The 26,138-nt window shown below is 36.4% G+C and overlaps 1 protein-coding gene and 1 long non-coding RNA gene across 2 annotated transcripts in view; one reads left to right on the top strand and one right to left on the bottom strand.

The window, feature by feature from the left end:
- Positions 1–782: 782 nt before the first annotated feature.
- Positions 783–26,138, top strand: part of rabep1 (rabaptin, RAB GTPase binding effector protein 1) — a 29,957-nt gene continuing 4,601 nt past the window's right edge. Inside the window, exons 1-16 of the mRNA XM_082170091.1 lie at positions 783–925; positions 2,119–2,247; positions 4,555–4,758; positions 7,175–7,335; positions 7,454–7,573; positions 8,012–8,147; positions 11,197–11,375; positions 11,829–11,939; positions 13,822–14,280; positions 15,748–15,852; positions 15,959–16,075; positions 16,739–16,837; positions 17,360–17,500; positions 18,835–19,024; positions 24,993–25,048; positions 25,912–26,010. Coding sequence (XP_082026217.1) covers positions 880–925; positions 2,119–2,247; positions 4,555–4,758; positions 7,175–7,335; positions 7,454–7,573; positions 8,012–8,147; positions 11,197–11,375; positions 11,829–11,939; positions 13,822–14,280; positions 15,748–15,852; positions 15,959–16,075; positions 16,739–16,837; positions 17,360–17,500; positions 18,835–19,024; positions 24,993–25,048; positions 25,912–26,010 — 2,352 coding nt within the window. The 5' untranslated portion in view covers positions 783–879. The remainder of the gene's footprint in view (positions 926–2,118; positions 2,248–4,554; positions 4,759–7,174; positions 7,336–7,453; positions 7,574–8,011; positions 8,148–11,196; positions 11,376–11,828; positions 11,940–13,821; positions 14,281–15,747; positions 15,853–15,958; positions 16,076–16,738; positions 16,838–17,359; positions 17,501–18,834; positions 19,025–24,992; positions 25,049–25,911; positions 26,011–26,138) is intronic.
- Positions 19,453–24,986, bottom strand: LOC309499096. The gene is made up of 2 exons (XR_014206143.1): positions 20,426–24,986; positions 19,453–19,876 (listed from the first exon to the last, which is right to left on the bottom strand). It is a non-coding gene; the product is annotated as an uncharacterized lncRNA (long non-coding RNA).

Raw genomic sequence — 26,138 nt, 5'->3', positions numbered from 1 at the left:
TTTTAAGTATAAATACCCACACACGCACATGGATATATACATAATATACATATTTATATACACATACATTATATAAACACAAACTTTTTATTAGATGTGATCAATCGTGATTAATCGATTTGACAGTTGGCCTACTGTACTGAATTATTTGTGAGCTATTTATTTATGAATTTACTTTTTGTGTGAATTTATTCTTGTTATTGGTGTTGCATTTGAGCATTCAGTGAATAGTTCATTAAATATTTTTTTTTAAATATATATACAGAAGAATGATCTATCTATCTATCTATCTATCTATCTATCTATCTATCTATCTATCTATCTATCTATCTATCTATCTATCTATCTATCTATCTATCTATCTATCTATCTATCTATCTATCTATCTATCTATCTATCTATCTATCTATCTATCGTGGTAAAGTGGCAATTCCAGCTGTACATTCAGTATTTTTTCAGTTTGGTTGGTTAGTTGTTTTTATTGGGGCTGTGCTGTGTAAAATTTCCTGAATGATTTGAGAGCTGTTTATTAATTAATACATTTTTGTAAGTGCATTTTTGTGTTAAATTGGGTGTTGCATCTAAATATTCAATGAACTATTTATTAATGTATTTATTACAAATGCTACTAATATATATAATCAATGATAAGTTATACAAATATACAGTACAAATAGTATAATTAAAATTGCATTATAAAATAAATGAATCGCAATAACGCAAATGTAATGTCAAGACAGCTCCGCCCATTTGGTGTGCGCATGCGCAGTACGTGTTATTTCTACAATGACGTTGCTCTGTCTCTATTAGCCTGTTCTGCTGGGCGCTTCTCACTTTCCGTTCAGAGAGCCGCTTTTTTTAACTCAGCCCCGGGAAGCCATGGCCGAGCAGGCCTCGGGATCCACCCGGCCGCCTCAACATGACGGTAAGCGCCTTTCTCCACAAAGAGAGGTTTATTGTGCTGATTTAGCTGTGCTCGTTGTAGGCCTGCGGCCTGTTCGTCCACGGATTAGCCAGCAACAGTCAACCGGCTGACAGATAGACTACACCTCTATTTGCATATTTATTAAAACGTTCTCAAATTTGGCTTTAATGCTTGATATGAGTCGATGCTTCTGACAGAACTCTTCTTGCACAAAACATTTGCTTTTCGGTACACAGAAAAGTGTTTATATGGTCAACATGATGATGTTGCATCCAGTGATAAGCAGATGACAGCTGGACTGACAGTGTTTTTAGACTATCAGCACAGAATGTTTATGTTTATTTTTATTTTTATATATTTAAAGTGATTTCATATCATGTCTACAGGTTCTTGTTTGTGATGTTGCTGTTGATGACATTGTTTGCGTGCATTTACTTTCATATAGTGTTTTGATGCACATATTGATTTTAATCATGGATTGATGTAATATGCCACAAGCATTAAAAAAAATATTAAATGTTTTTCAGAACATGCCATTATTGGGACATACTTCAAAGTATATGAAGTAGAATATGTTGCATAAGTCTACTTTAGCACTTTAACCAAAATATTACACAAAAGTTTGTGATTAGATGGACTTATTTGTGCTCCATAAAGTGCAGTTTCTTTTTTCAAAATATGATGATTAGTGAGATTAGATAGATTAGCTCAAGTGAGATTTTATGGAAGCTAATTATTATGCAAATCTATGCATGCACTTGCTGCTTTGATCCAGTTGAGTTACATTTTTTTTTTTGGTGTAACCAAATAACACTCATCTGTCATCCCTAAAGGCTTGATGTTGCTTTGGGGTGTAGTCGTCTTTTTGCTGCAGACATTTGCAGCAAATATGTTTTTGTAAAATCTTGTATTTAGGCCTAATAACAGTAAAACCTAATGATAGAGATGTGTGAACTGTCAGGACAGACTTGCGGTTGACTGTCCTATGTGGCTGTACTGGCTTGGACTTGGCACTAGAGTCTGTGCTTGTTTACCTGGATAATATACAGCTTGTCTACAATGCATTATTTACACATTTTACTCTTGGGTGTACGTAGCCAAAGTGCCATTCAGAGGTTGGAGGTGTAGATGTTTGTGGAGGTGTAGATGTTTGTGAATGTGTGGTGCCGATGGACGATGTGTTGTTTTGGCAGGAGTTCTGGAGCAGCGCGCGGCCGAGCAAGAGCAGGATCGAACCGACTTCCTGAAGCTCAAACAACAGCTGGAGATGGAGTTCAACCAGAAGCGGGCAAAGTTTAAGGAACTTTATCTGTCTAAAGAAGGTAATATATTGTTTACAATAACTGCTGATGAACTATATATATATATATATATTTTTTTTTTTTTAAATATGTGTGTGTGTGTGTTATGTCTTTATTGTTTTATTTATTTTTATTGTTTTGGTTGTTTATTTTTGTTTTATTTACTTTATTTTAATTTTATTTTTATTAGGCCTAAATATTTTTATTCGTTTTATTTTTAGTATATTTTTTTTTTAGTATTTTTATTTTTTTGGCTGTATGAAGTTTACACGGAGTGTCCTTGCAGAGTAACCAGGGGTGTAGTTCATCACATTAGCTATGAACATGTTCCACTACCATTTGACAACCTCAAGGTCTCCAATGTGTTCACTTTATGCCTTCATTTTGTAGTATAATCAATTAAACCTAACCTAACTTCATTTTGTGAAAGTTATCTAATTCAGTGACACTCACATATTTTGATGCGTGGCTTAAGTGTCCTTTTTGGAGCCATTGTAATTCCAAGAAATTTGAACACTATTTCTAGGAAATAATTGTTGCCTTATGTGTGGGTTTTTAAAGGTGCAGTAAGCGGTTTCTTAGGCCTCGTTTACACTGCAGGTCTTGATGCCCAATTCAAATTTGTTGCCTATATCCGAAATTGTTTTTTTGTTTTTTTGACCGTCAGTTTACATGTTCTTTCAATTGAGACCCATATCCGATTCATGTGTTTACACTTGACATACTATCTGGAACATTGCGCATGCTTAAAGGGGGTTCTTGCACAGATGGATGAACGTGAAATATGCTTGATGCTAACTTTGCAATATATGCGAAGTTCGCCAAATATCACCATGATTTTGAGGCGGCGGCGGAGGAGGAAAAGGGCCATCATTGCAGCCTAAGCATATGCTTCAGTTATTGTGTGCGAGAGAAAACTCAGGACTGGTGGGGAACATAAAACATGATTTCATGAAAGTGCGTATCTATACCACTAATTTAATTTCTTGTGCCATTTATACGGCAAAAATAGTTTTTGCGTGCATGATCCACACTGTAAACCCCTTGGGTAGGATTAGGGGTGTGGAGTGCGTGCGTATTACACACCATAAAGTGCATATCATATGCACGCGAAAACTGCGTATCATATGCACACAAAAGCTATTTTTGGCGTTAATGGCACAAGAAATAATATTCATGCTATAGTACGCACTTTCATGAGATCGTGGCGGGCTTTAACGAGGAGCAGTGGGTCCGAAATTTTAGGATGAGCAAGCCAACCTTTGATATGTTGTGTCAACGTGTGTCCACATTCCTCTCCTACGACAACAACGTTTCGTTGGGCCATCCGTCCCTTTGCAGACACGCGTCGGGGTTTCTCTCGTCATTAAACCGCGGATACGTAGCCTAATGCCTCAGAAAATTCAATCTGCCTGTTTGCATGACAGTCGCATTGGCACATATCTGATTTATATCTGATTTATTTCCACATATGAACCGAACTGAAACCGATTTCGAAATATCCGAATGCATGCGTTTTTTTCCTGTTTACACGGTCATAGAACACATCCGATCTGTGTCACATATGAGCAAAAAATCGGAATTGGGTCACAGTTCACTGACAGTGTAAACGAGGCCTTAGAATCATTGTTGAACACTGTTGATATTTGAAATCAACCCAAACAAACACACCCCTCCCTTCATTGCTCTGCCCCCAAAATGCATGAACATGCAGTGCAAGAGCAGATGTCTCTTTATCATAGCAGAAGCGTATAAAAAATAAAGCTAAGCGAAATAAAGCGCAGATGATGAGCGAACGACAAGGAAAACTTTCAACAATGTTTCGTGGAAATAGCTTACTGCACCTTTTAAAGGAAAAAAAACATGTGGGTTTTACACTCGCTGACTTTTTCTCAAACCAGTTCTTACCTTTTCTATAGACATGTACAGTAACCAAATCCATTACACATTGCGCCTGGATGCACACAGACTGAACAACTAGAAAACAGTTCAGCTGTCTTATAGATCAGTGTTTCATCATTTCATTGTTAATCTGTTCTGGGGCAGGATGAAAGTACTAAACCAGATAAGTTTCAAACATTTCAAACAATGTTACCAGGCATCTGAACACAAGGCTCCTTTTACACCTGGTATAAATGTGTCAGGTGATCAGATCACAAGAGGAACAGCAATAAATATAGGTCCAAACAGGGTCCAGTTAAGTTAGATAAAGATCATATATTTAGGACACAGTGCAGGAGTTAAAACAAATGCCTCAGGAGGCCTTACAGAACTGAACCTGTCGGTTCCTCTACATGAACCGTTGTGCTTGTCCTGTAAATCTCTCAGAGGAGCTGAAGAAGCAGACTGCTATACTGGAGAAGGCCCAGGCAGAGGTGAGCCAGATGCAGGACCAGCTGACCGAGGCTAGAGCAGAGATGGAGACCATTAAAGCGGTGGCCACCGTCTCTGAGAGCACGAAGCAGGAAGCCATCGACCAGGTCAAGCAGCAGTGGCAGGAGGAGGTGGCCTCACTGCAGGCTATTATGAAAGGTAACAGGATTCTGATTATTTTTATGCTAAAGTGTCTGATAACCGATACTCAGAACCAAGCTTTATTTATTGTGCTATTTCTGCTACTTGAAACGATAACTAAATCATTCATCACTACCCTGAAGTTGACTAAACTGCTTTACGATACTAATATGGCTTTGAGGAATAATAAAAAGTGAAATAACTTTTGCAAGCACAATGCAAAATGTTAAATAGCACAATTTTATGCCACTCAATTAAACACTTAATAGATGGCACCATTTATTGATGTTTTTCTACGTTAGTTTTACCAATGTGTTTTTTTTTATCTTTTATTAAATACTTTTATTCAGCAGACACATTCAATTGATCAAGAGACAGTAAATACATATATGATGTTACAATAGATTTCTTTTAAATATATGCTGCTCTTTTAAACAGTTAGTTTTGTATTATGTATACTATTGTATTTTTTATTATTATTTTGAATTGGGTTTTATTTTTATATTTTTGTATTTTCAGTTTTTATCTTAATTTTAATTTATTTAGTAATTTTATCATGTGAATTTCTTTTATTATTTTTAATACAATTATTTTTAATATTACTATTTTGGTTTAATTTATTTTCCTTTTCTTTTGGTTTTCTTTTAGTTTTAGTTATTTAGTTCCAGTTAGTTAGTAATTTTAGTGTTTATTTCAATTACTTGCCAAGACATTTAAATTTCGTTTTTCATTTTATTTTATTTTTCATTTTTCTTTTTGGTGTTTCATCTAATATTTATATTTTATTTCAGCTTTACTTCAATTAAATTTAATAGTTTTAGTTGAAGATAATAACCCTGCTTTTAAACATTCTAATCAAAGAACCTTGAAAATAATGCATCACAGGTTCCACAAAAACAAACAAAAAAAGCAGCACAACTGTTTTCAACAGTAATAAGGATTGTTTCTCGAGCAGCAAATCAGCATATGAGAATGATTTCTGAAGGATCATGTGACTGAAGACTGGAGTAATGATTCATGATTGTTCACAATATTAGTGTTTTTACTGTTTTTGTTCAAATAAATGCAGCCTTGGTTTAGACTTCTTTCAAAAAAACATTAAAAAAAATCTTACTGACCCAAACTTTTGTCCAGCAGTGTGTGTATTTGTTAAAGAGAGGGTTTTTTTTTGTTTTGGTTTTTTTGTGCTTGTATAACCTGCTATTTAAGAACTGCAAAACATACCTTTCTATCTTTCTCCAGTAAAATGTTTAATGTGATTAAGCACTTCACTCATGTAACATGTTGGTTCTTGGTTGGTAGCTGACAGTATTGTCATATTAGGCAATATACTTAAAGGGGTCACATGATGATATTTTAAAAGTTCTTTATTGTTTTGTTTATTGGGTGTAATGGATCATGCTTTAATGCTCAAACACATTATTTTTTACATTCTGTACATTATTACAGCTCCTCTATTCCCAGTCTATCTGAAATGCGCTGATTACTACAAAGCCTCAGAGTGCTCTGATTGGCCAGCTCACCCAGTGTGTTGTGAATGGCCAAACACATGAAGCGTGTGTCTGAAATGTAACGACCCTTGCCATAATAGGCTTCTAAAGCAAATATAACCACACAGTTAATTTTGTCGGTATTACTGCATGAGCTCGAGCTAATGTCCGATTCTAAAAATAAGGATGATCAGGCATGACTAAAGAATGACATCGTGCAGAACAATTCACAGTGGAATTTTTTTACCTTTCAGATATGATGTTATAAGTTTAATTTGTCATCTTCTCTGTAACAAATTTAAGTGCTGAGGTGGCAAAAAATAAGTGTAAAGCTGGCGTTGTACTCTCCCAGGTTCAGCTGTTTTCAGTGAAATGTGCTTTACACAAGTTAACTTTTGTGTTGAACTGCTCAGGAACAGCGTTATAAATAAATCTTAACCACTGATTCCTATTTTCTTCCATTTTTGGATGGCCAAAGAAAGCGGTTTTGCTTTTGCAATTACACAGCATCTCCACAATTCACTGAAGCCTAATCCTCTTTCTTTGCGTTTGCCTTTGGACGGGCATAGCGGAAGTAATATCTGGACTTCGATCAAGGCATTTTAGGCAGGTCTGGATGAGTGTTCTCTGATTGAATAAATCCCTTTGTGGGAGACTGAGCTTTGTAACTTTGCAGATCATGTACAGGCACAAACAGATCCATTACACACTAAAGGAAAATATTAAAAAGCCTCATATGACCCCTTCAATAAATGAACATTCAAGAGAAGCATGATTTGTAGAGAGAGAAGTGCAGACAGAAAGCTGCAGTACCTCTGTGGGTTCAGATGCTTGTTAAATCATAAACGTCATAAGTAAACTATACTTGGACAAGGAAGGATTAGCAAGATCTGCTGTGAACATGGTTTTGATGCATACATCCTTATCTTGGCGTGCGTGTTCAGATGCAGAGCGGGAATTTAAGTTGCAGTTCCAGCAGAAGTTGGAGCAGGACCGTGCTCAGTGGACACAGTACCGAGATGGGATGGAGCGAGAGGTGGCTGAGCTACGCCGCCGTCTTACTGAGGGACAGGAGGAGGAGAATTTAGAGAACGAGATGAAGAAGGTCTGGTTTGCGTTTACTTTCTGATTTTAATTCCCTGTTTTTTTAGTCTCGGAATCGTGACTCAAAGCCAGTGTTTGCATTATGTTGGTCTGTTAATCAAGGGTTTGTATCAATCTAGGCTCAGGAGGACGCAGAGAAGTTACGTTCAGTGGTGATGCCAATGGAGAGTGAGATCGCAGCTCTGAAGGCCAAACTGTCAAGCTCAGAAGATCGAGTTAAGGAACTTGAAGCTGCCAAGGTTAGACGTGCATAGAAAAGTGGAACTGAGAGCCAGACTGTTTTGTTCACATTTATTATTAGATGTGACGCATTTCTTTAATGTGGTTATGCCATGACCTTCTGATAGGCAAATTCACACCTGGCCAAATAAATCTAGGTTGCATCTGCATTACAGCCTTTAGTTATGATTTTGACTATGTGATGATGTTGTTTTGGCCTCAGGAATGATTAATAAATCAGTCGAGTCTTGTAAAAGTTGGCGGAAGTCAATGAGCCAGTGTCGAGCCAGTCGAAAGGTTGTAGATCTGAAGTCTGCCAGTTTATTTCCAAACATAAAATGTTTATTTTAAGCCAGATTTTTTACTCTGAAATGTAAAGATTATGCTTCTGTTAATGGGTGCTCTTACTTTTCATCATGAAAAATGAAGTTTGAAACATGTGCTTGGTTATTTCCCAGGTGAAGGAGCTCAATCACGTCCTGGAGGCTGAGAAATCATGCCGTACAGACTTAGAGATGTATGTTGCTGTCCTCAACACCCAGAAATCTGTCCTTCAAGAGGATGCAGAGAAACTTCGGAAAGAACTCCATGAAGGTATGCGAACAAAATAATTTTTTTATACGCAAACATTTCTGAAAAGTTATAATTCATACAATATTGTATTTGTTTTTGTCATTTTACACTTTCTTCTTATTTTGCTTGATTGGTTGGCCATTTCATGTAGGTTGCATCGTGCTTTATACCGTCTCTATTTACATTTTGGTTTAGGCGACATTGTGACCCCAAAGTGCACCACCAAATATTTAGGGGCCCAGTCGATTGATTGATTTACTGGTAGCACTTTATTTCACAGTCCTGTTTCGCTTGAACATACTATGTCCTTATTGTAGTAATGACTCTAGGTTCTAACCCTGAATCTACCCCTAAAACCTAACTTAACCCATGTAGTTACCTTACACTACTCTGTACTTTTGTGGCAGGTACACTGTAAGTACATTGAAAGTGCACATACTGTAAAATAAAGTGCAACCGATTTACTTGTACACGGGTATAAATTATATTTGAAATATAACAGTGGTTCTCAACTGGCCATGGCGCCCACATTTTCCCATGGTCATTTAAGCCGTGACCCAAATTTTTGGGAATTTGAACCAAGCAAATTTATTTCTCAAAAGTGGTTGATGCACACACAAGCACTTCACATACACGCATAAATGGTCAGAATATCACTAACACTTATGAATAAACAGGATAAGGTAAGGCTATTAAATAGCAGTCCTAAACTAGTTTAAATAAAGTTATTAAGTTGGTATAAGCCACCACAGTCATCAAAAATATAGAAAATAAGATACATTTACGAAGTAAATGAGAGACGGTTAAGTTTACAGGAACTACAGTTACCATGGTAAATACACAATATGAATGGACTGTTAATAAAACATGGACACTTATCCTGATGAATAGAATGAAGATCATACTAGTGTTGTCTCAATACCAAAATTATGACTTCGATACGATACCAGACAAAAATACCCTGATACCGATACTGAATCGATACCAAGGGAAAAAAAACAAAAAAAAATAAAAGTAATTGAAAAATATGGCAGAACTTACAATTCATTGTTTTATAAATTAATAAAAAAAACAACAACTTAAAACTCACTTGACCAGCATGACGTTCCTGTCCTGCTTTTTGACCATTTTTGTGCGTCCTTATGTTTGCAACATTGACATTATTATCAATCATGCTAACATTCACTAACCTTTCACAATTCTGAACAGGTTGGGATGACCAAAATCTTATTTCAATATATGAGTCATTTAAAAAAATGTAAATGTCATTTTATAATTATAATATTGATAATTAATTAGATTTTATCTTTGTTATTAAAAATAAGCAAAAAAGAAAGTTACAAACAATATGTTTGCTTAATTTCTTTTTTGAATGCTAGACCTACTCTAGCTGAAAAAATAGTCTTCACTCTATAAATTAACTATAGACTGATTCTTATTAAATAGATTACATTTATTCAGTCAAGCATTGGGTTATTGTCTATTTTCTTTTTCCAATTTGTTGGATTAACATTAATCACACAGAATATTATGCTGCTGGTCCAGCCCTTTAAGACCTGCACGTAGCCAATACATTAGAACCCACAGGATTTCTTTTTACAAACGGTTTACGTTCAATAAAGACATACCTGACTGTGTTTACGTGAATACTCGCCAGGACGTGCATTTTTTTTTTTCATGCATGTCTTTCAAAATAAAAGTTTTGCATCAGAAAAATATTTAGAATTAAGTAATTTTTTCATTGCACACTCCGTGACCCACTTTTAGGTCATGACCCACCAGTTGAGAAACTGATATAGGACAAACTTATTAAAAATGATTATTCTCTTCTTGTTTTATTCCTCTTATTGTTTTATTATTATTATAATTATTATAATTATTAAATTTTCTAATATTTTAGTTAACCTGAAAGGTGACTAAACACTATCTTTCAAAAATTGAGTAAGATTTTTTTTTTTTACATAATTTTTTTTAAAGAAATTGCCTATTTTATTCAGCAAGCACACATTAACCTAATAAATTGATCAGTAGTCACAGTAAAGTCATTTAATGCTACAAAATATTTCTATTTCAAATAAATGCTGTTCTTTTGAACTTCCTTTTCATCAAATATTCATGAGGGAAAATGCTATAATGGTGTCCACAAAAATATTATGCATCACAACAGTTTTCAACATTGATAATAATAAGAAATGTTTCTTGATCAACAAATCAGCATATTAGAATGATTTCTGAAGAATCATGTGACTGACTGAAGACTTCTGAAAAGTCAGCTTTGCCACCAAAGGAATCATTTACATTTAAAAAAAAAATTACAATAGAAAACAGTTATTATAAATTTGCAATGATATTTCACGCAATTACTGTTTTTGTCATAACATCATTTCTTACTGTCCCCAAATTTGTAATTGGTACTATTTATATAGTCATAACACTTAATAGCTTTGATTTAGTTATTAGCAAGCACTATCTTGTATGCACCTCCTAATATGACGTATAGTGTTTTATATAGCCTAATACACTGAGGTGCATGCAGAAGTTGCATTGTTCAAAAACAATGAACATGAACATTGACAATGAACAATTGTCATTGTTCAATTGTTCAAAAATAATGCAAGGTCACAAAACTTGTTTTTAAGAGTTAAACTTTTTAACACGACTCACTGTCTTTAAAATTCATCATTCTAAAAAAATTAAGTAAAATAAAATTCATCATTCATGGTGTTATTTGCTCAGAAAACAGGGATATGAAACATTCGCATGAACGAATGCATCCTGTGTGAAAGCTCTTCTACATGCCAATAAACTTTTGCACACTTTCTTTGTTGACTTATATGGTATTCAACGTCTGTTTATCACAGTGTGAAATGTAATTTATACACTAAGTTTGTGCAGATGGTGTTTTATTCTGATCAGAAGTCACTCGCACAGGCGTGAAAAAATTGTTGTTTTCAATAGACAGTCATTTTCACTCACAGATGCAAAATGCTTGTACTGACACAGGTCAGAGGGCTTTATATATTTAGTAGCAAGTCAGTTGATTTCAGCTGATTGAATTGGTTTCTCTCAGTGGTTCACCTGCTGGAGTTGGAGCGGCAGCAGCACAATCAGCTGAAACACACTTGGCAGCGTGCCAACGATCAGTTCCTGGAGTCCCAGCGGCTTCTGATGCAAGACATGCAGCGCATCGAGAGCGTGCTGTCCTCCGAGCAGCTGCGACAGGTGGAGGAGATCAAGAAGAGGGACCAGGTAAACGCAGACTCAAAGCAGTTCTCAAGTGAAGTATAGAAGCATGCATGAATAATTTTTCTGGACTCACTAAAACCTAAACTGCTACAGTGGGATTGTAGATATTTCATAGTAGGCAGAACTACTCAGTAGAAATGAAAAACATTTTTTATTAAAAAGATAAATGAAAACTGTCACCATTTACTCAGATCTTTTTTCTTTTTTTTCGTACATTGAAAATCAATGGTGGCCATGTTGTGTTTGGACCCCAGCATTCTTTAAAATATTTTCTTTTGTGTTCTGTCACTGCATACACATTTAAAACTAAATTGTGCTTGAGTAAATTATGACATTTACTTGGGTGAACCATCCAAAATGTAAAGTGAGGGGATTTGTCTTGGTGCTATATTGTGTTGCATCTGGATAGTTCAGTGTTATTCTGACATTTATGCAAACATTTATACATTTTACCAGGAGGAGGATGAGAAAGAGCGATTGAGTCAGGCTAAAGAGGCAAGTGAGGATGATGGGATGGAGCACGCAGACACAGTGGAGGACTCTCTGCTCGGACTCTCTATAGAAGAGGTATCCATGTCACTTCTGTAAACCTCACTAAAGCTAGAACTAAAAGTGCCTTTAATTTATTTAAAGGTAACACTGTAGTTACTGTAATTATGTAAGGGACAACTTTACCGCTCTGATTACAGTTATTGCTAAAAGGCTCCCAAGCTTATTGAAGACTAGTAAACAGGGATCAAAGAAACAAATGACAAGCATATAGGAAAACAAACTATAATAGAGCAAATGAAATAGACCTACCTGAAAAAATAGAAATACTATTTTATAATATAATAACTATAATTATATAAAGTAATTAAATATATAAAAAACACTGCATAGTCTTCATTGTGTAAATATACATTTATTCTTATTAAAGTTACCAAAGTGATTCAGTCAAGAGCAGTGAGAGATTTTCTCTTTTGTTAGCATTAATGACATAGACAACAGCAGGGATATTAGGCTTCTGTCACTTTAAGACCAATGCACGGATCCAATATATTCATTCATATGTGTTTTCTTTCTCAACTGTTTGTTCACTTAAGACATGAACAACAGTGCTTAAAGGTGAACTAAGTAACTTTTTTTACCTTAACTGAACAGCTTCGGAGTCATTGGAATGGTTATATTACTTATTTCGGGTTGAATGGTGGTCGTTTCGCACCCCCCTGGTGCCCGTGAGCGGAAAATACGCACTTGCAACTTTGACCGCTGCGTCAGGAAGTATCGCGTGATATCAGGTCTCGCGATGTAAACAATTGCTTTACGGCCAAAAGAAATCTGCTAAAATGCTGTCATTATTGCGCTCCCTCACGCTGTCCGAACCCGAATGAAGAAGACGTTTTAAAGAACGTCCCATCTGCTTTGATGTCGTTGATCTATAGCCTCTGTTGTCTGAGAATCAACAACGAGTTTTTACGACAGTGTTGTCAAATATCTATTCCGAAGCTGTGGGGGGAGCTCTAGAGAGATACCTGCGAGCAAAAAGCAAGAATACAGCGAAGAAGTCCCGAAGCTACTGAGTGCTGCTTTAAGAGGATACTTGCAAAACAGGCATTTTGACACATAAGTATGTGTATTTAACCTTTCAAGCCCAATTAGGCAGCAAAAAGAACTCAGTTCGTTACTCATGCAGTGGCTTTATGTGCGTGCGTCTCTCAGATATATAACGAAATTAGTTCTCTTTCGCTGCTTATTGTGCATCAACGGTTGAAAAAACTTGTTTTTAAACAGCAATGTTTAAAAACGCATGCAAATGATAAACTTTTGCGACCGCGCAGCACAGCAATGTCATGTGAACGTAACCGCGATAGTGTCTTCTCAACATGTCAACAACACAAACTAAACTTCCAGGCTTTAGCTACAACTGCAGTGTTTGAGGATTAAAGTAGAGGAACAAACTTAAGCAGGTTTGTGCAGGAAATAAGACTGGAATTACTGATGACTCGTTTTAGGCAGTTCATTTCTGAACCGGTTCGTTCTTTGGGAGACAACAACTGCATTTATTGTGCACTTTGATCTTAGACCTTTTACATACACAAACAGCCATATATAACATTACATGAAAGGTAATATCCGAAAAAGTTCACTAAAATGAAGATTGAATTGAGAAAATGATATTGTCGACAGCCCTAGTGTCCTATTATTTACCTATTATAGTTTATCCACGTTGTGTGCACAAAATAGACTCTGACACAGGCAAAATGTGCCATCGGAGAAGCATGCATTAAATGTCACCGTTTCTGTTAATGATTTCGGCCCTCCAAAACTATTTCGTTTTCAAATTCGTTCTCAGTCACCAACATTTTTACTATGAACTATAACAAGTTCTTTATCCTAACTTGTTAAAGCATCTTTCAGCACAGTTGAGTCAGGGCATCTTGTTTTCTCTTTCTCTTTTTGATCTCAGTCCCACCTCAGCCACAGTATCCACAGCTCTTTGCACTCTCTGGACGCAGACACCCCGGGCCGCCCGGACGGCTCTGACCCTTATAAAGACGGGCTTCGGAGGGTTCAGTCCACAGACAGTCTGGGTTCTTCAGGAGGGACCTTACAGCCTCACGGTCTGGGCGGACACAACAACAAAGCCAAGTCCGCCAGCCAGCTGGACGAGTCAGACTTTGGTCCTCTAGTGGGGGCAGACTGTGTGGGCTTTGACAGCATGGACACCTCTTCCATATCTTCCCTCCAGCCGGGACACTTTCACCTCACCAAGGACCAGGAGAAGGCCATTAAGGCCATGACCCCAGAGCAGGAGGAGACCGCATCACTCCTGTCCAGCATCTCTCATACGGCCGATATGGCTTACCTGCCTCCGACTGGCTACCGAATGGTCAGCGAGAGCGAGTGGAATCTGCTGCAGCAAGAGGTCAGATAGTAAATGCTTTGAATTGCTGTTTTTGTTTATTTCTTCATATTCGCTGACTGAGCTGTCTAGTGTTTTAACAGTGTTTTGACAAAACGCTCTGTGTTTTGTTTTTTGTACAGTAGCCTTGTTAGTGAAAATATGTTGTGATCTAAAAGAAGACTCAAGGTTGTTGAATATTACAAGGTTGAAACAAAAACCATCTATATTGCTTGTAATATTTTTTTTATTACACAGTATTTATACTGTGTGCAGTATATCAGTTTTTTTTTTATTATGTTGGACCTACTTGTATTACTTATGCTTTTATATGGCCATCAGAAACCTACACTCTTTTAGACCAGTTATTTTTAGTGAATCAGAAACAAAGCGCACACAAATGACTCTTTTTGGCTGGAACCAGTATGTGGGTAGTTTAATTCACCAACAAATGACTGTTTTGAGCTGGTTATTTTTAGTGAATCAGAAGTCCAACCCAACCAGTGTAGTTCTGACCTGTCCAAAATACCCACACTTGCGGTCTTTGCACTTGACCACTTGTCTACTTGCATGACATATTTTCTGTATTTGGCCCAAGTGTTCAAGTAGGCGTGAAGATGGCAAGTGTGTGTGTGTAGAACTTTTGATGACCCGATGGGACACACTTATAGTCTTGCAAAAAATGCAAGCGTTTACAGAGCTTTATTTTTATGTTTAATACTTTGCTTTTTAAAATAAACTTCTGTTCAGTAGTCACTATGTAACTTTTAAAATTGTGGTGCTTCTAATTAAGCGATAAAAAGCAGTTGCAAATGTTGTACAAAATGCACATAATTTAGTAGTAAAACATAAAGTGTTGCACATTTTATTGGTGCAAGGATGAGTAGGGTATATGTAATATCTAATTAATTTAACTTACAGTGGAATGTTATCCTCAACATCTCGCGATTTCGGGGCACATGAGTCGCAGAACATAATGCATGATGGGATATGCTTGGCCTCAATAGTGTGGGTTTAGTGCATATTAAGGGCACTGCACTTTGACATTTTTAAGACGTGGGGCAGTCTTGCGCACGCACTTCATATCACGTGCACACGCTCTCAAGTGGAACAGACTGCAAGTGTGGGTATTTGGACAGGGCATTAATTTCATAAACGTATAAATCTTTCGAGCTGGTTATTTTTGGTGAATCAGAAACAAAGCACAACCAGTAGTATAGTTCAATTCAAATGACTCTTGAGCTGGTTCTTGTAAGTTGTTAAATTTCACAAGCTCAGAAGTTAGCTACTTGTTTGAATCAGTGTGGTGAAGATTTGTGAACTTTAGGTGATATAGTGTGAGACGATAAGCCGACACTTCTTGCTGATTTAAACATGCAATGTAACAAGTTCACGTGACAATGTAGCATGCGATTGTTTTTAATGGATCAGCAAATATGCCAACCTTTCATAACACGTTTTATGTTTGTTTTTGGTGTGGTTTCACCTCAGTTGAAGAACGCTGGAAGGAAGTTGGGGCGCCGATGTGATATGTGCTCTAATTATGAGAAACAGCTGCAGGTCATACAGGGACAAGAGGCCGAGACAAGAGAACAGGTTTGACTTTTTGTGCCATTTAAAATGACGTACAAGACCCCTATTGTAATCATTCAAAAGTATTATCTGTAGTAATTATTACACAGTGAACTTCCTCTGCACTCAGGTTAAAAAGCTTCAGGTCATGTTGCGGCAGGCGAACGATCAGCTGGAACGGACGATGAATGAGAGGCAGGAGTTAGAGGACTCTATCAAACAGGCCAATGAGGAAACTACTGCCAAGGTAAAGCTGATCTCTCTGATGGATTTAGGGAAGCACAAACCCATTGACAGGGTAAACATGGATGGGATCACATGTGCTAATTGGGGCATCATATACAGTGAGGAAACTGCTGTAATGTTACATCTTTAAAATGGTTCCTCACATCAAAACAATAGAAAGTTCACAAGAACAGCATTTATTCATTAAAGAATCCTGAAAAAAGTGTGTCGCGATTGACGACAACAAATATTAAGCAATACCAATGTTTCAAACATGAAGATTAATAAGAAATATTTGTTGAGCAGCAAATCAGCATATTCGAATGATTTCTGAAGGATCATGTGATATTGAAGTCTGGAGTAATGATGCTGGAAAGTCACAGGAATAAATTACATTTAAAAAAACGTATTAAAATAGAAAACTTTTATTTAAAATTGTATTTGTGTTCAAATGAATGCAGCATTCATTAGTGAGCATAAGATTTTTTTTTTTTTTATGTTTTTAAAAGAAAACTCTTATCAACCCTTTTTTAACACTAGTGTACCTTACAAGGCAATATTGCTTTGCTGACTACTGTTTTAAACAAAGCCAGTGTTTAAATGGGAAGAATGCACAGACTGCTCTGAATGTTACTGTTCTTCCAAGTCAAACGACTTCAGTAATTTTCATTTGTCTGGCTCACAGATCTTAGAGTTGAAGCAGAAAGTTCAGGAGTCTGAGTCTCTCGTAAACGCTCTCCAACAGGCCTTCAGCCAGGCCAAGAGGAACACCCAGGAACAGATGGTATGACCAAATACACTCACTTACACACTACACAAAAACATTCACTTGCTTTGCTTGAGGACTTTAGAGAGCATATGTTTCGTTTTTTCCATAGAAAAACATCTAATGTAGAACCTCTCAGTATAGATCTAGACCTATTTTCAATGTCTTCATGTACTAATGCTCTAAAGTGTATTTTGGCATTCACTATTGACTGCAATATGTTCATGGCCTCTGCGCTTGCTTGAGGCACATCTGGTTGAAATCTGAAGTTGCACTATTAAAGTGATAAACTTTATTCTGGTGTGACATGATCCCCGAATAAATTGCCCTGGAAAGGGTTCTGTCGGTTATTTATTACCTGAGGAATGCGTGGTGAATCTCTCAGTGTCACATTGATATTTTCATTGGCAGTTTTCTTTGAAAATCCTCTTTTATAATGGATCGTTTTCCACTTTAAATGGATATATGCTTTAGAAAACATTTGTGGCTTGCAGTGGGTTTTGTAGGTTAAGTGGTGTGTGTGTGTGTGTGTATATCCAGGCTGTGCTGCTACAGTCCAGGGAGCAGGTGACTGAAGAGCTGAACAGACTGCAGAAAGATAATGAGAGTCTTCAGGGTAAACACAGACTTCACATGACGCTGCAGCAGCAAGAGGACTTTCACATGCCGACCACAGTACAGGTACTACAGCACGGATGAGAGTTGCCAACGTTAAGGATTTAAGGTTGGGCCAGTGGTTAAAATTTGTACCTGCCCTGCCTATATTTTCACTAGCCCCACCACACAAAATAAATAAATTCATTAAAATAGTTATTGTTTTCTTTGTGTTTGACCCATGCAAATAAGGTTATGACACCAAATTGCAGATGCTAGTGAAATTTCACTGATTTCAATTTGATACCACAGCAAAAACTAGCCTATATAAAATTAAGTTATTATTAAGGACTATTAAGATTATTAAGTAAACAGTCATTATAAAAATAAGAACAAATAATCAAATTATAAGCAATAACACAAATAAATACAATAGAATTTTTTTTTCAAATGAAATAAACTACTTTTCAGGTTGGTCTAACAGGGTTTCAGGTACATAATTGAAGAAAGTAATCAAACGTAAAATAACACTGAATATTCTTCACTGACTGTATAAATTAAATATAGAATAATCCTTAAAAGTTAAAAAACATATTTAAAATGTAAAATTATTTAATATATTTTAATTGTTTTTACTTTTGTTGTTTGATTAACATTGACACAGACCACAGCAGTAAATTAGACTGCTGTCACTTTAAGACAGACTGCACAAATCCAATATACTGTTAAAACAATTTCTCAACTGTTTACGTTCATTTAAGGCATAACCGACTATGTTTACTAGGATACTCGGCAAGTTGGGCATTTTGGCAATTTTGTGTGAATAAGTCCGTTCAAGTGCAAGAAGACATAGACAGCACACGAATACTGAAGTTAGTTCTGTTTTTGAGAAGTAGCTTTCAGGGCACACGCTTCGGATGTGTGCGCACAAATCCTCTTACAGTGCACGAGTACCGAATTGAGTTCTTGTTAGCGTTATCTTGCGCTTAAATATTTACATTGGCAAGGCTTAAAAACACATGCAAATGATTAACTTTCATGACTGCTGCACTGGCCCAATACACTGAGTTTTGGTTCATTTTTGTGACGCGCTCAAGCAGTAAGTGCGCTCTTCACACAAACACAGATATGCAGCTAATAATAGCACAAAATGTGTGAATTCGCCTCTTCCTGTGGATTTTTTTGTGTGAATGCGACTAATGACTAATAAAATTTTGGTTGACCAAACCTCTTCTAGTTGACTTTTAGGGGGCAGCCCTAATAATATCTTAAATGAAAAATAGAGAAATGAATAATAAAATCTTAGAAAGTTATATAAAAAAGTTGTTTTGTCAGTGCCAACTTTTTTTTTAAATAAGACTCAAATGCTTATCCAGTAAACAACATTATAGTCTTTTTTTTTATGTAATTTTTCCACACAGGAACTTCAGAAGCTGGTGTTGCAGTACAGGGAGGACATTGTTTCTGCAAGCACAGCGACGGAGCATTTGGAGGAGAAGCTGAAGGCTGAAATTCTGTTCCTGAAGGAGCAGATTCAGGCAGAGCAGTGCCTGAAGGAAAACCTAGAGGACACACTACAGCTGGAGATAGAGGGCTGTAAAGAAGAGATCGGTGAGTGGATTGGACATGTCAGTTGAGTTGTGTAGTCATAGAAATCTTACGTCTGGGCGCTATAATTGTGTGTATGAGCAAAAGTATTGGGAAATCAAGTGTTTCAATTGGACCAATTGGACCTGTGGGGAAAAAAATGGGTCGTTCTGAAGAGCTCAGTGGATTCAAATCTTAGTGCCTCAGCATACCAAGACATTTTGGACAATGCTATGCTTCCAACTTTGTGGAAATAGTTTGGGGAAGGACCTTTTCTATTCCTGCATGACTGTTCCCCAGTGCACAAAACAAGGTCCATAAAGACATGGATAGGGCAGTTTGGTGTGGAGGAAGTTGACTGGCCTTAGGGTTAGGGTTATGTATATGTACAGTACTGTGCAAAAGTCTTAGGCACGCTAGTATTTTCGCCCCAAAGAAGTGGTTTTAAGCCAGTTATTCATATATTTTGTTGTAGTGTTTCAGTAGGAAATATCAGTTTACATTTCCAAACATTAATTTTACTGTTAATTGTAATATAGTGCGATTTTTGTATGCACAAGGAATCTGACGATAGCCGGCATGATCCACACAGAGATCTGATCTCACCATCATCGAGTCTGTCTGTGGTTACATGAAGAAACAGAAAAAACTGAGACAGACTAAATCCAGTAGAACTGTGGCAATGTCTCCAAGACGCTTGAAGAAACCTGCCTGTGAAATGTTTTACGCCCTTGTGTTAAAATGCTGTAGTGAGGATGCTTTCAAAAATAATGTTAGAAATAGATTTTATTTATCAATTAACTTCTATTAACTAAATCAAATCCATATTTGGTGTGACCACCCTTTTTGTTTAAAACAGCTTTTGTCCAGGTACACCTGCACATTAGCCTGGCAAGCCAGACCTACATCAAGATGTTAGGTCTGGAAACTCACCATAGACACGCTCACTCCGAGGGGCGGGATAAACGGCTGTCTTTCAAATTCCCTCTGCACGCAATAGGACAGCGCTTCAACCAACCAGAGCGTTTTCCCAACAGCGGAGCTTAGTTGATAGATTCAACTTTTGCCATATCTGGCCGGCAAAAAGACGAACACATCTTCCTTTTTTTAAGACTGACTTAAGTGCCGTTCTTTGCTCTTTTCTCAAAGAAAAACTTAACTCCAAGTCCTCCAGAGTCGCGGCCAAAGCCGATTCGAAAGACCGTTGTTCTCCATCAGCAACTGCCGTCATTCTGTTTTCAAGTGGCAGCCGTCGCAACTCTGTCGTCATATGTTAAGCCCGCCCCCGCCTACTCTATACACGACGTGATTGGCCTGACCCAATTTAGGTTTTTGCAGCTAGAAGGTCTATTGAGAGTTGCTAGACCCACCTGGCTGCGAAATACATTTTGCTGCCGCTAGGGTGCGTCTAGATTTCTAGGCTACCTGCACATAGTTTTTCAGGTAGATTTGCAGGCAGGTTTCTCAGTTCTTCTGGATTTAGTCTGTCTCAGTTTTTTTCTGTTTCTTCATGCAATCCCAGACGGACTCGATGATGGTGAGATCAGATCTCCGTGTGGAGCACTGGATTTTCACTGGATTATTACAATTAATGGCCAAATTATTGTTTGGAAATGTAAACTGATATTTCCTACTGAAACACTACAGCAAAAGATATGAATAACTGGCTTAAAACCATTTCTTTGGGGCGAAAATACTAGCGTGCCTAATTGCACAGTACTGTGTATATATTATATTATATTATATATAGTTATGTACTTTACGATTTGAATTTCAAGCCAAAATAAGTACATTATGAAATGTACAACTACCGTGATATCAAATAACTTACAACAACAAAATTGTTCATTGCGCCCACCCTTGACTTGAATGATTAAACAACATTGAAGGCTTACGCTGGCTTACATTGAGGCTTTGAAATGTGAGGCTTTTAGCGGTTTGGAAAAATCGTACTAAATCCAAATTCTCTTTTTAAAGGAAATTACTCCTTCATCCTTTTGTTTAGCTTCCAATAACTGATTAAAATCATTGAAGGGTTGTGAAACTCCATTTATCTACTTATTTACCTCTCATGTTTCGCTTTTCAATACTGTCTTTTTCTCCTCCACTTCTCCCTGCATTGGTGACTTGTGTTCAGACATCCTGGAAGGTATGAATCTTTGCCTGACTGTGTGTTTGTCTAGGTCGTGTCTGTCTATAGTGGAATCACCGATGCCATCCTAACACACATCCCTAAACCCACTGTGTGTGTGTGTGCTCAGTCACATCCTTATCACTTCATACTAGTTAATTTAGCTGTGTAGTGTACTGTACTAATACAAATATAACTTTGTGTGACCTTGGGTTAGTCTCTGCATTTGGAAGAGAAATTAAACTTGAATGTGGTCGTGCTCCTACAAATGTGCATAACTTGATAGAAATGCATTGCCTAACACTTCTATGTGCATTTGAAATGTTATCTGCATAATCATGTCAATTTCTCTGCTGTGGAAGCTACTCTGAAACTCTTGTCAAGTTGCTTAGGATGTAAAGCAGTTTATTTATGGTCAAGTCAGACAAGTAAGTAATTGAGTCAGGTTAAGGGTGAAGTCGACATGAAGCATGCAGTACCGGCAACATACAGTACCATTCAAAAGTTTGAGATTGGTAGGATTTTTTTTATTTTTTATGAATAAATACAGTAGAAACAGTAATATTGTGAAATATTACAATTTAAAATAACGGTTTTTTTTTATTTATGTATTTTAAACTGTCACTTATTCCTGTGATGGCAAAATGAATCTTCAGTGTCACATGATCTTTCAGAAATCATTCTAATATGCTGATTTGCTGCGCAAGAAACATTTCTTAATATTATTAATGTTGAAAACAGTTGCTTAATATTTTGTGGACACTGATATTTTTTTTTTCAGGATTCATTGGAAGTTCAAAAGAACAGCATTTATTTGAAAAAACTGATTTTTTATTTTTATTTTATTTTATTTTTTTACTAACCCCAAACTTTTGAGCAGTAGTATTTTACTTCCATAATGTGGCACATTTCCAAGTGAAACAGGTTATGGTGGGATGTAAATTTATCCGTCAGAACAAGATCATTTGGTGATGTACTGTAATCCCCCCCCCCCCCCAAAAAATCATTTTTAGTAATTTTGCTGTTTTTCCCACTTTTTGATTTAGCAGTATTTATCTTAAAATATTTCTCGGATATTTAAATTAGTTATAATTTATTTAAATTAGGGTTATAATTTACACTAAATACAACTTGAAAACACTCTAATTTATATACAGTAGGCATGTGACGGTATCAAATTTTCATACAATAATAATAATAATTGATGAAGGTTTTATCACGGTATTGAATTAAGTTACTAATAACTAATAAATTAACTAATGTTAACGTCAGAATATTTTCAAACAATATCTAGGCTAGGATATGTTTAAATCCAGATTAAAATGTAAAAATGTTTAAGTTTGAAAATAAATAACCTTTAAGTATTCAAGTAAAAAATTAAGCAATGAACACCACTGCAAATACAAACATCTGATTGAGTGTTTGAAACATTAGTGTTCAGAAACAGAAAGTTGCACTGTCAGAGAGTGAATGTGCATTTTCATTCAGCACATCTCTTTCACTCGTTCCACCATGCTTCTCATCCGTGTTGTTGTTTACATTGACGCAGCAAACAGCAAAACAATCGAAATAATTCATAATAAGAAATTGTACACAGTGTTTTACAGTGCCCACAAGATGTTCATTATCGTGTGATATCGCATTACCGTATTATTGAGAATGAGATGTTGTCACGACACAGTGCCCCGCCCCCAGAGACCGCGTCATCCTCCCCTTTCCGCCATTTTTGGAGGATATCCGCCAGCACCGTTCATTGTTTGTATAGAGAGCCTAAGTCCCTCCCCTTCCGGTGAACCACCATGGGACCTTATTTCGGAAAAATATTGTATGGTAGTCAATGGCGAGAGACAACAAATATTTTGATCTCGTTTGAATTGTGCCCTGAATTACACATATGATGTTTGTCCATTTAAAAGATACATTTTAAACTCAAGAAAGTCGCAGTTTGATGTAAAACTGTTGAGATGTAAGACTGTGAAAATACGTAATTACAAAGACTACAAACCCAAAAGGCGCACATGTGACGTCATACCTTTTCTCTCAATGAATGAAGCTAACTTTACTGAAGCTAACATCTGTCATTTTTTCTATAGTCTTACATTATAAGACTTAAGTTCTAATCGTAACGTTACGCCGTCATGCCTGAGTGTTTTGTACCAGACTGTACATAGTGCGAGACGAGAGATGTAGTTCATTGAGCGATTTTCACATAAAACTAAATGTTACTCTTCTGTTTTATGACACACTGCGACTTTCTTGACTTTCATAATTATCTTTTAAATTAACAAACATCATATGTGTAATTCAGGGCACAGTTCAGACGGAATAAAAAGATAAGTTGTCTCTCGCCATTGACTACCATATATATTTTTTCCGAAATAAGGTCCCATGAGCCGGAAGCGGAGGGGAGGGACTTAGGCTCTCTATATGCTGATTTCACGCAGCCGCCATTTTGAAATCGAAAGTGAGGCTCCGGTGGGAAGAACCCCGGAAGTAAAGATAAACAACAATGCCTTGGATTACCAACCTGAAGCTGCTGCCGCGATTTACACTATTGGATGTTAATATCCAATATAGGATATGTATATAGTTCATTCCTGCTTCTTTTTTACATTCTGAATTATATATAAAAAAATTATTTTATTTATAAATGAATTTCACTGTATATAGTCTAAAGTATGAAAGAAATGTTTGTACATTTTTAGAATTGGCACAACATCATTAAACACAACAATACGCTGTCACATTCACGACTCTCCTGTGATTAAAGGCGACACTTCCGGTTTTCTTCCCACCGGAGCCTCGCTTTCGATTTCAAAATAACGGCTGCGTGAAATCAGCGTATTGGTAGTAGAGGAGGTTGTCGCACTATTTTAGAATGCCTGGAAAACACTGCTGTGTAAAAAACTGCTCCAGTGTCTCACACGATTGTCATTTAAATCGTAGGAACCATGTGTTACAGTTTTTTCGTATTTAAACATTTTAAATGTAAAAAAATTTTTTTCATTTTTGTTTGGCATTGGTAGCAAGTTTCTCCCTGTAAGGACCCTTTTCTTTTGCCGCATTCTTCTCCATTTCTTCTTAATTTTTCTAGTAATTTCTATTATAATTCCTCTAGCCGTCTTTCCTGCTCCGTCTCTGTATCGCTCTTACACTGTTGCCCCTGGCAACCGATAGCGTAGGATCCCAAAATGGTGGACGGGCTCAATTCGTCACGTGACAGCAAGCTACCGTGACGTATGTCCTCATTCTCAATATCGGCACATGTCTACTATACAGTATTTAAGTAAAAGACATGGTAATGAATGACATTATTTTACTAAATATTTGTCTAGAAGAAAATGCAGTGCAGCAACTTCCTATGCAAAGATGTAGTAAATTCAATTCAACAGAACTTAAGAGAGTGAGGACATTTGTTACCCCAACTCGCTCAGCTGTTGTGTTTTAAACCTGGTGTTGTAGTGCTTTGTTACTTGTTAAAGTACTTGGAAATGCAACATTGTATTGAAACAGCTACTGAAAAATGTTGTATTGGCACTGTTCAGTGACAAGCTTATTACTGCTCGAGTCGTGACACAGTGCAGAATACAGTACGCCATGCTTGAGATGTAGTATTTGTAATTTTTAAAGAGTCATGCTTAATTCATTGACAAGTCATAGTTTTTCAATTTTCATTCTGGCTCAGGCAGCGCTAAAACACGGATCTTTGAGCAAATACTTCCTCTTGTTACTGAGGAGAATGCTCGCCTTGTCATAGGAGAACTGGCCATGCTTTGACTACATGTGTCTGACTAATACAAAACACAGCAACAGCATGTGACACTGTTTCTTTTCTGTTATTGTCTTTCTTCCATCCTATAGCATCTTTTTCCAGCTTGAAAACGGAACTGGAACGAGTAAAGAGTGAGAAGGAACAGGTAGGGCAGAAGTTCAAAGTATACTAATGATTTTTAGTCTTTGGACTTGAATGTCACAAAACCGGTTAAGAACATGTTGTGTCCAAGATATAATTGATCCCAAAATCAAAAGGGAAAATTACCCCCAAAATTCTCAATGTATTAAGTAATAATAAATAATATTAATGAATGAAATAATTGATAATATTAAGGAATTAAATAATTTATATTACTTAAACTCTGTGGTATTTATGCATAATATTAGCATTTTTCGAACAATATTATAATAGGAGCTTTTTCATATAATTTTGTTATTACATTTTTTTTTTTTTACATCTTTATTATACCAAAAAAATGATTGGCTCTTTGTTGCAGTAATAAGAATGGGATTTTGTTGTTGTTTTTCTTTCTCTGCATAATATTAACCAGAATTGGGGGCCAGTTTTATTTGTAGTATTATTAATATTTTGAATTGGCTTTCATTTTTATATTTTTAGTTTTTATTTTAAATTTAGATACATTTTTTGTAATTTTGTGTGCTTTTTTAGTTTAAATTTTTATTTTATTTTTTTTGTTAGTTTTAATTTATTTATTTCCAGTTTTATTTATTTTGGTAACACTTTACAGTAAGGTCTAATTTCTTACCATGAACTAACAATTAGCAAAACATTTGTAACGGTATTTATTAATCTTTGTTAATGTTAGTTAATAAACATACAGTTGTTCATTGTTTGTTCATTTTGGTTCACAGTGCACCAACTAACAAATACAACTTTTAAATGCGACCTAATAAAGTTTTAGTAATTCACTTTTGGAATGAAGTATATCGAGTGTTTGTTGGGTTGCTTCTGTACTTGTTGACTGACTGTTGATCTTTACAACAGCTGGAGAGCAGCCTGGCAGAGAAGAGACAGATGCTGGAGAACGTCCAGGGCCTGAAGAACGGTCTGGAGGAACAGTTGAAAGATGCCCTCGGCAGCAAGGTGTGAAATCTTATATGACCACTGCGCTCTGCCAGAGTTTTGAGTTATGTTTCTCATAAAAACTCATTGCAAAGTTCATAGTCTACTCAGCGCTTCCTGTGCATGTGATGAATCAGCCGATCAGATAA

Source organism: Leuciscus leuciscus, assembly GCF_965113295.1.
Source record: "Leuciscus leuciscus genome assembly, chromosome: 5".
Classification (NCBI taxonomy): Eukaryota; Metazoa; Chordata; class Actinopteri; order Cypriniformes; family Leuciscidae; genus Leuciscus; species Leuciscus leuciscus.
This window is presented reverse-complemented; position numbering and strand designations above follow the sequence as displayed.